The 10,520-nt window shown below is 41.3% G+C and overlaps 2 protein-coding genes across 2 annotated transcripts; both read left to right on the forward strand.

Moving 5' to 3' along the window:
• Positions 1–230: 230 nt before the first annotated feature.
• Positions 231–1,166, forward strand: LOC310742704 (olfactory receptor 5V1-like; the record flags this gene model as incomplete). Its single annotated transcript, XM_083572132.1, has 1 exon — positions 231–1,166. One exon carries the CDS (start codon positions 231–233, stop codon positions 1,164–1,166), a length of 936 nt encoding a protein of 311 aa, XP_083428258.1.
• An 8,130-nt stretch (positions 1,167–9,296) lies between these two features.
• Positions 9,297–10,229, forward strand: LOC310743184 (olfactory receptor 5V1-like; the record flags this gene model as incomplete). Its single annotated transcript, XM_083573263.1, has 1 exon — positions 9,297–10,229. One exon carries the CDS (start codon positions 9,297–9,299, stop codon positions 10,227–10,229), a length of 933 nt encoding a protein of 310 aa, XP_083429389.1.
• Between the last annotated feature and the right edge of the window lie 291 nt (positions 10,230–10,520).

The following is a 10,520-nucleotide window of genomic DNA, read 5'->3' on the forward strand; positions in this document are numbered from 1 at the left end:
GAAAGACAACAAATGTCTGAAAATTGAGGGAGCCTAGCCCCCTTAAAACTGATACCAAGGGGACCGAGGTGCCTACGATCCCCTAGACGTGGGGCGTTGGCACCATGCTTCCTGACTGGCTGTCTTATTAATAACAGAACTATCCTTAGATTACAAACTGAATGATCCCTGCTCTTGTAACAAATCTGCTTTTGTTTTTTCCGTTCTTTAGATATGCTATTTGAGTGGCAATGGAGAAAGCCAATATCACAAAAACAAGAGATTTTTACTTCACAGAGCTGTCTGATCTCCCAGAAGTGCGAATCTTCCTCTTTGTAGCAATTCTGCTGATTTACTTGATTACTCTGGCAGGGAATGGCTCAATCCTCATGGCAATAGCAACGGATGTTCACCTCCAGACTCCCATGTACTTCTTCATCAGCAACCTGTCTTTCCTGGATGTCCTTTGTCCAACTGTCACTGTGCCCAAGATGCTCCAGGTCTTCTTGTCAGAGGACAAATCAATATCATTTGTTGGCTGTGTATTACAACTCTTCTTTCTGATTGATGCTGTGGGCACTGAAATTTTATTACTCTCAGTGATGGCGTATGACCGCTACGTGGCTATCTGCAGTCCCTTGCACTACACGAATATCATGACGAAAAGGCTGTGTGTTCAGCTGGCTTCTGGGACCTGGCTAATCGGCTTCATCAATCCCATGATTCATACCTCATTGACCTTTACATTATCCTTCTGTGAGCCCTATAAAATTAACCAATATTACTGTGATATTCCACCACTAATGGCTGCCTCTTGCTCCTCTACCTACCTCCCTGAACTGGTTCTCCTGCTTGTGGCTGGAATTTTAGGAAGTGGTGCATTCCTGGTCACTGTGATCTCTTACATCTATATCATCTCTACTATCCTGCGCATGCAGTCTGCTGAGGGAAGGCGCAAAGCCTTTTCTACCTGTGGTTCCCACCTGACTGTAGTTTTCCTGTTTTATGGGACCACCATTGCCACCTATGTTCGCCCCACCTCCAGCTATTCACCCAAACAGGACAGAATTGTTTCCATGTTGTATGGGATTGTTACTCCTATGCTAAACCCTATGATCTACAGTCTGAGGAATAAAGATGTTAAGAGGGCCTTGGTCAAAGCATTTCAACTGAAAAGTTTTTCATGAAGTTATTGGGTTCAAACATCCCTGTCCTTGAATATTGTCCTTCAAATACATTGTACGTCTGAGCTAAAAGTCACTACAATATTCCTTCCTTCCTTCCTTCCTTCCTTCCTTCCTTCCTTCCTTCCTTCCTTCCTTCCATCCTATGAGCCTGTACTGGCAGACTATCATTTAATGACCTGTTATGAAGTACCACATTTATGGAAATCTAATGCGCACTTCTTTTGGGCCAAATTATATTGTGAAAATTAAGGTGCGCATTAGATTTGATGGTGCATTAGATTTGAGTAAATTGCATATGCAGTTTGGACACCGTACGCCAGTGGCGTAGCGTGGGGGGTGCAGGGGGGGCCGGCTGCACCGGGCGCAACATCTGGAGGGGGCGCGCTCGCACTCGAGTGCTAAAATCCACGGGTTAGGGGGCGCAAATTACTTGCCTTGCCCCGGGTGCTGACAACCCACGCTACGCCACTGCCGTACGCTGTTTGGGGATCTGAGAAGGTTTTAAGGCAAAAATTGAAAGAATGCGGGTTAGAGATTTTGGGGCAGTCACCCTTTTGCAGTGGGAGGGTATGGATAGTGAGGAAAAGGGGAATTGAGATTTTAGGGTGAGACAACAGACAAGGAAGAGAACACGTTTCACCAAGAGAAGGGGACTTCATGGGGCTTCAAAGGAGAAGGCAGGCGAAGGAGAGGGAGGGGTGGACTTGAGAGAGTTTAATGCATTTCCTGATTCTGCAAGGATGAGGTCTGTTGGGGTTGATGGTGGTGACATGAAAATCTCCTCAGTTTTGGAATGAAGGAAAGCCAAGGGTAAAATGCAAGGTGTGTGAGTGTGTTGTTCCACAAGAAATGTTCTTCTACAAAGACAGGCTAAGTCTCTTGGGTAACCATGGATTCCTAGATAGTTAGGTGAAAAGCATCAGTTCTTATGTTTGAGTTGGGCTTGGAGATTAACAAAAAAGCAAAGTGTGTAAACTAACGGAAAGGTTTGTACCTAAGGCTAAGAAAGGCTTTTCAGGCCTCATCTACTTATATTGAAGGCATTAGCATGTTGAAGTTGATATTGATTTTGCTCACTAATGCTGGTTCTGTCTGTGTGTTGATAACAGGAAGATCAATCCTGGCAAGCTATTTGAGATACCATCTTCTTTGCCCCTATTTGTGACTTTCTAATAGCTAGATATTTAACAGCGTACACCACCATATCTAGATTCTTCTGGGTGGCCTCTCAAATGGAAGATAACGGGAATACAAGATGCTGTTTATAAAAGAGCCTTTTAAACCAGGTTTGGTCCTGAGCAAATTTGCTGCCCTTGATCCTCATAGAAATCAATGAGATTTTAATGCTTAAATAAAGTCTGCTTGAATTCAGCAGAACATGGGACTAACATTTTTTCTCTCTCGATCAGGAACATGGGCAGGAAGGGGCATGGAGGGGCAGCTGCTCCCCCCAAATCAATAAAAATCAATAAAAAATACATAGCTAACTGAGTTTCTGCCCCCCAACAAAAGGCTTGCCCCACCCAAAACAAAAATCCTGGCTACGCCCATGATCAAGACCATTGTATTCCTTTTGGCCTAAAGAGCTTTTGCACATCTGAGTCTTCAAGTCAGGAACTGCAGGATTCCTTTGAGACCTTTGTCCAAATGTAGCCACTTTCTCTTGGTGCCATTTCCTCTCATGGCAGATGCTGAGTTTTTTAAACTTTACTTTAGAAAACATATGCCAGCATTTCTCTTGACTCCACTTTTTTTTAATCGTCTTGCTTGAGAATGTGTGCTATAGAGTACTTGGAAAGCAAGAAAGGCAAGTGGCTTCCGTTTGTCGGTAGGTAGTCTAATATTATAAAACTGCAGTGCTGTTTCTTATTCATATGCTTATTGTATTAATTCCACAAACTACCGTATTTTTTGCACCATAACACTCACTTTTTTCCTCCTAGAAAGTAAGGGGAAATGTCTGTGCGTGTTATGGAGCGAATGCCTGCGGGTGGCGGGTGGGGGGGGGATCTGCTGCAGTCGTGAGCAGAGGATCCATGGTTCCCCTTCCTTCCCTCCTCCGTGGTTACAAAGCATGGATCCACATGGATCCTCAGGATTTTTGCATTGGGCTACTCCAAACTCACTGTCAGATCACATGTCTGTGGCCACAGCATGAGCCACAAAAATCATATATCCACTATTTCATTTAGAATATTTTTTTTCCTTGTTTTCTTCCTCTAAAAACTACGTGCGTGTTATGGTCTGGTGCGTGTTATAGAGCGAAAAATACGGTAACAATCAGAGATCAGAAGTCATGATCTCAGTAGGTGATCTTTTGCAAGTTTCCTTTTCACAATCTTAAATTCCTTATCTGTAAAATGGAAATGCATATTGTAGGTTTAGTTTTTGCAGTAAAAAAATTTTTTTTACCATATTCACAATATATTGTTGCCATCATCTAATTTTTAAATCTATTTAGTTGAGTTAAAACCCACTACCTGAGTTTTAAATCCATTTGGAGGGATGTATACCATTGGTTTTGTGATCACAGTTGAAGAAACATAGTGGGTGGAATCAGTGTAGCGCAAAGTGACCAGTGAGCAGGGGAACGAGGTCCACCGCACAATGGGACCTTCCCCCCTCTCTTCTGCCGTGCACTCCTCTTGCTCCCTGCTCTGGGTTTTCTCCCCACCCTCTACAGCAGATTGAGGGATTACTGGGTGCACAAGGTGGAAGGAGATGTGGCATGAGTGGACGTCATTCAATGCACACAACAACTCAGTTGCATCCCACCAAGATTCTTTGCCACCAAGGACACAGACCGTTTTTTAAAAAAAATGTAATATTTTTATTAACTTTTTACAAAAAACAAAAACATTTCATTGAAAGAAAAGAACCCCCCCCCCAGCAAAACTGAATAACAACAACAACAACACACACATACAATACTGTTTTTTGGTTTTTTTTTAAAAAAATCATATTAAATCCTTAGTTTGGGATTACTTTAATCCCTTGACTTCCCTCCATCCCCACCCTAGGTTCAATTTTATTATTTTCATTAAGGTATGTCCCAAAAATCTTAACTTCTATTTTCTTCCATTTTTAATACATTTTCTAACATGTTACAAGTGTTTTCCAAAATCCTGCTAACGTATTTACTTATGTGCATTGCTTTTGTGTGTACACAATAAACATTTTCCATTCTTGTTTATATTGTTTTCATCTTAATTTCTAGATTTCCCAATTATTTTAACCATTTCAGCCTATTCCATTAACTTAATTTACCAATCTTCTTTAGCTGGGACTGTACTGAGCTAGGATTATCCAAATGGCCTTTTCCTTTTCCTTTTTCCCCCTTTCCAACATTTAAATGAAGTACAGGCCATGAATTTTAAATCATTCTTTCACCTGAGTATTATGTCTCACATCTTTTGCCTACTTTGTCATGACATACTTGACCTCTTCATCTTTAATTTCCCATTCCAAGCATGAGTTGTACATCTTTGAAGATATTTTAGTACCACTTTGTATGATTTCTCTCTGAAATTTGAGATTTCATAAGCAAATCCTTCCTTTTTTCATTTTCAAATATTTCATTTAGTTGGTAATGTTGCACAGAGAGTTAGGAAGGACACAGACTGTTAATTAGTCAAAGGTCAGGTTTTTGCTCGAAGCCTAATATGGCCTAAATTTTGTATTTCAAATTTCAAAATTGATTATTGTTAAGATTGTTGATAAGATGGCATTTCCTTTTCACAGTGGCTCATGGTAGAGCTTTGCTATATTAATTCTAAATTATTGCACAGTGAAAAGTACTTATGACCTTGTTTCAAACAAGGGTCAGGCAATTCCCTCCCACTCAGCTGCCAGTCCCCTCTGGCCAAGTTGGTAGCCATGGTTGGATGAGGGGTGTGTGGAGACACAAAAACTGAATCATGCTCTATGTAAATAAAAGTCAGAAAGGTAATCAATTATATATTGTTAAGTAGTTAAGCTTTAAACAAATTTACTCTGTTTCCACTGTATTTTAGATATCCCAGTTGACCTAACTGGCAGGAAGTTGGAGAAAGACGATATCACAGAAATAAAAGATTTTTACCTCACCTCACTGCCTGATCTTCTGAAGTGCAAATCTCCCTCTTAGTGGCAATTCTGCTGACCTACTTGATTACTCTGGTAGGGAATGGGGCAGTTCTCTTGGCCAAAGGGACAGATGTTCACCTCCAGACCCCCATGTAACCCTTCCTCAGTAATTTATCTTATTTAGGAGTCCTTTGCCCAATTGTCACTGTGCCAAAGATGTACCAGGTCTTCTTGTCAGAGGACAAGGCAATATCATTTGTTGGTTGCATGTTAGAACTCTTATTTCTGATGATGTGGTGGGCACTCACATTTTATTGCTAGCAGTGATGGCATACTTGCCATCTTGGCTAGTCTAGATGTATTCAAGTCTCCAGGGCCAGATGAACTGCATCCAAGAGTATTAAAAGAACCGACAGATGTGATCTCAGAACCACTGGCAGTCATCTTTGAGAATTCCTGGAGAACAGGCGAAGTCCCGGCAGGCTGGAGGAGGGCAAATGTTGTCCCTATTTTCAAAAAGGGGAAAAGAGAGGACCCAAATAATTACCGCCCAGTCAGTCTGACATCAATACCAGGGAAGATTCTGGAGCAGATCATTAAGCAAACAGTCTGTGAGCACCTAGAAAGGAATGCTGTGATCACCAATAGTCAGCATGGATTTCTGAAAAATAAGTCATGTCAGACTAACCTGATCTCGTTTTTTGGCAGAATTACAAGCCTGGTAGATGAAGGGAACGCAGTGGATGTAGCCTACCTTGATTTCAGCAAGGCATTTGACAAGGTGCCCCATGATATTCTTGTAAAGAAGCTGGTAAAATGCGGACTTGACTATGCTACCACTCAGTGGATTTGTAACTGGCTGACTGACCGAACCTAAAGGGTGCTCATCAATGGTTCCTCTTCATCCTGGAGAAGAGTGACTAGTGGGGTGCCACAGGGTTCTGTCTTGGGCCCAGTCTTATTCAACATCTTTATCAATGACTTGGATGATGGACTCAAGGGCATCCTGATCAAATTTGCAGATGATACCAAACTGGGAGGGGTGGCTAACACCCCAGAGGACAGGATCACACTTCAAAACGACCTTGACAGATTAGAGAACTGGGCCAAAACAAACAAGATGAATTTTAACAGGGAGAAATGTAAAGTATTGCACTTGGGCAAAAAAAATGAGAGGCACAAATACAAGATGGGTGACACCTGGCTTGAGAGCAGTACATGTGAAAAGGATCTAGGAGTCTTGGTTGACCACAAACTTGACATGAGCCAACAGTGTGACGCGGCAGCTAAAAAAGCCAATGCAATTCTGGGCTGCATCAATAGGAGTATAGCATCTAGATCAAGGGAAGTAATAGTGCCACTGTATTCTGCTCTGGTCAGACCTCACCTGGAGTACTGTGTCCAGTTCTGGGCGCCACAGTTCAAGAAGGACACTGACAAACTGGAACGTGTCCAGAGGAGGGCAACCAAAATGGTCAAAGGCCTGGAAACGATGCCTTATGAGGAACGGCTAAGGGAGCTGGGCAAGTTTAGCCTGGAGAAGAGGAGGTTAAGGGGTGATACGATAGCCATGTTCAAATATATAAAAGGATGTCACATAGAGGAGGGAGAAAGGTTGTTTTCTGCTGCTCCAGAGAAGCGGACACGGAGCAATGGATCCAAACTACAAGAAAGAAGATTCCACCTAAACATTAGGAAGAACTTCCTGACAGTAAGAGCTGTTCGACAGTGGAATTTGCTGCCAAGGAGTGTGGTGGAGTCTCCTTCTTTGGAGGTCTTTAAGCAGAGGCTTGACAACCATATGTCAGGAGTGCTCTGATGGTGTTTCCGGCTTGGCAGGGGGTTGGACTCGATGGCCCTTGTGGTCTCTTCCAACTCTATGATTCTATGATTCTATGATATGACTGCTATGTTGCTATCGGCAGTCCATTATGCTACACAAACATAATGAAAAAAGATAACAACAACAACAACAATTTATTTATACCCCGCCCATCTGGCTGGTTTCCCCAGCCACTCTGGGCGGATTCCAACAAAAGATTAAAAATACATTAAAAGAGATATTGCTTTGAAGAGACATTGTCCTCCTGAGAAAAGTAGCTGTGAAAGTCCCTTTGAAAGCCATGAGATTTCAAGGTTAAAGTAAGTTTCCTTGAGTTCACCATAAAGATGGGGAACAACCCATCTTTACATGGATCAGGGCCATTGCATTCAAAATACCTTTTGGCCAAATGAATTTGCACACTTCTGAGACTTCAATCCAGGGAATGCAGGATTCCTCAGAGACTTTGTCCCAATATAGACACTTTGTCTCAATACCATTCCCCCAACCACCGTGCCAAAGGAAAAACAATACTTTGTCCCTTTGACTCAAGTCAGAGGCAATGTTTATTGAATTTTACTTCAGAAGAGGCATGATATCATTCTCCTGATGAGATATAAATTCTTCACATTGCCCTCTCTTACTGTGGTGCTCAAGTCTACAAGGAAAGCAAGGAAGGCAAGTAGATGCTTTATTGTACTGGCAGTCAAACATTTTAGGTAGGTAGTGCTATTTTTTAGTGATAGGCATACTGTATTCATTCAATGAGCTGAAGATCAGACATCAGAACTCATGATATCCATAGGTGACGGGCAAATTTCCATGTCACAGTCTTAAATCCCTTATCAGTAAAAAGGGACTTTATACTGTAGCTTTTGGTTTTGCAGTAGAAAAACCATAGCATCTTCACAATACAAATTGTTGTAATGACTTAATATTTAAATCTGTTTAGTTTTCAACTCTGTATTAAAACCCATTCCATTGATTTAAAATTCAGTTGTGGGAATGTATAAGGTAGGTTTAGTTACTGCTTTATAATGTATGTTTAGTTACTACTTTATAACAATTATGGTATGTCTGCATTACGCTGTTATCATTATGTAAATTTTCAATCTACTTATTTTTATCAAACAGTGGCAGATTTGGCAGATAATTCTCTTACCCTAAAAAGGTCTGGTATTAAGAGAAAGTGTAATTTTGGAGGGTAATGCTGTTAGATGCCACTATACATGTTTTATTCATTTTAAGTTTTTTTTTAAAAACCCCTGATATTTTCTTCTTTTAACATGAATTTTAATGAAGAATTAATGAAATTTTAAAATGAAAAATAGATTAATATTTTGAGAAATCTTATTTTGTCAGTTGAAAAAAGCTGATGAAAAAGCTGGAATAATTTGTATCTGGTTTTATAAAGTTTAACATTTGCAACAAATTGACATTGACTTGATTAATATATTTTAATAGCAAATTAATGCTATCTTGATGTAGCCAAAAAGGTATCACCCATACCAGGAAATGGTATCATCTAATGTAGGAAAGCCTCACATTTGCAGAAGAGGACAACATCTTTGGGGGGGAAGTTTTAGGTGGAGGAAAACTATCAAACTCAGCATGCCATGAAATGATGTCTCACTGTGGAAAGGAGTGAATAAAACACTTTGGGGGGACATTGCAACATTGTGTTGCAGGTAAAACATGTAGTTTTAAGAAAGATAACAAATGTCTGAACATTGAAGGAGCCTGGCACCCTTAAAATTGATATCAAGTAGACCGAGGTGGTTAAGATGCCATAGAGTTGGGGCATCAGCACCCTGCTTCCCAATTGGCTGTCTTATTAATAACAGAACTACCCTTAGGTTACAAACAGAATCATCCCTGCTCTTGCCCAGACACTAAGGTCCAGCGCCGAGGGCCTTCTGGCAGTACACTCACTGCGAGAAGCCAAGTTACAGGGAACTGGGCAGAGGGCCTTCTCGGCAGTGGCACGCCCTCCCACCAGATGTCAAAGAGAAAAACAACTACCAGACTTTTAGAAGACATCTGAAGGCAGCCCTGTTTCGGGAAGCTTTTAATGTTTAATAGATTATTGTATTTTAATATTCTGTTGGAAGCTGCCCAGAGTCGCTGGGGAAACCCAGCCAGATGGGCAGGGTATAAATAATAAATTATTATATTATTATTATTGCTCTCTTAACAAATCTGCTTTCTTTTCTCCATACTTTAGATATGCAATTTGAGTGGCAATGGAGAAAACCAATATCACAGAAACAAGAGATTTTTCCTTCACAGAGCTGTCTGATCTCCCAGAAGTGCGAATCTTCCTCTTTGTAGCAATTCTGCTGATTTACTTGATCACTCTGGCAGGAAATGGGGCAATTCTCACAGCAATAGCAACAGATAGTCACCTCCAGACTCCCATGTACTTCTTCATCAGCAACCTGTCTTTCCTGGATGTCCTTTGCCCTACAGTGACAGTGCCAAAGATGCTCCAGATCTTTATGTCAGAGAACAAGACAATATCATTTATTGGCTGTGTATTACAACTCTTCTTTCTGATTTATGCCGTGGGCACCGAAGTTTTCTTGCTCTCAGTGATGGCGTATGACCGCTACGTGGCTATCTGCAGTCCCTTGCACTACACAAACATCATGACCAAAAGGCGGTGTGTTCAGCTGGCTGCTGGGACCTTGCTAACCGGCTTCATCAATTCCATGATTCATACGTCATTGACCTTTACATTATCCTTCTGTGAGCCCTATAAAATTCACCAATATTACTGTGATATCCCACCACTAATGGCTGCCTCTTGCTCCTCTACCTACCTCCCTGAACTGGTTGCTCTCCTTGTGGCTGGCATTTTAGGAGGTGGTGCTTTCCTGGTCACTCTGATATCTTATATCTATATAATCTCTACTATCTTGCGCATGCGCTCTGCTGAGGGAAGGCGCAAAGCCTTTTCTACCTGTGGTTCCCACCTGACTGTAGTTTTCCTGTTTTATGGGACCACCATTGCCACCTATGTTCGCCCCACCTCCAGCTATTCACCCAAACAGGACAGAATTGTTTCCATGTTGTATGGGATTGTTACTCCTATGCTAAACCCTATGATCTACAGTCTGAGGAATAAGGATGTTAAGAGGGCCTTGGTCAAAGCATTTCGCTTGAAATTATTTTAATGAAATTATTGGGTTCATTCCATTTGTCCTTGATTACTGTACTTCAAATACGTTGTACTTCTGAGCTAAAAGTCACTACAATATTCCTTCCTTCCTTCCTTCCTTCCTTCCTTCCTTCCTTCCTTCCTTCCTTCCTTCTTATGAGTCTGTACTGGGAGACAATCATTTAATGACCTGTTATGAAGTACCATATTTACTGAAATCTAATGCACACTTCTTGGGGGCAAATTATGTTGCGAAAATAAAGGTGTGCATTAGATTTGATGGCGCATTAGATTTGAGTAAATACTG

Source organism: Podarcis filfolensis (genome assembly GCF_964270895.1).
Source record: "Podarcis filfolensis genome assembly, chromosome: 1".
NCBI classification, from domain to species: Eukaryota; Metazoa; Chordata; class Lepidosauria; order Squamata; family Lacertidae; genus Podarcis; species Podarcis filfolensis.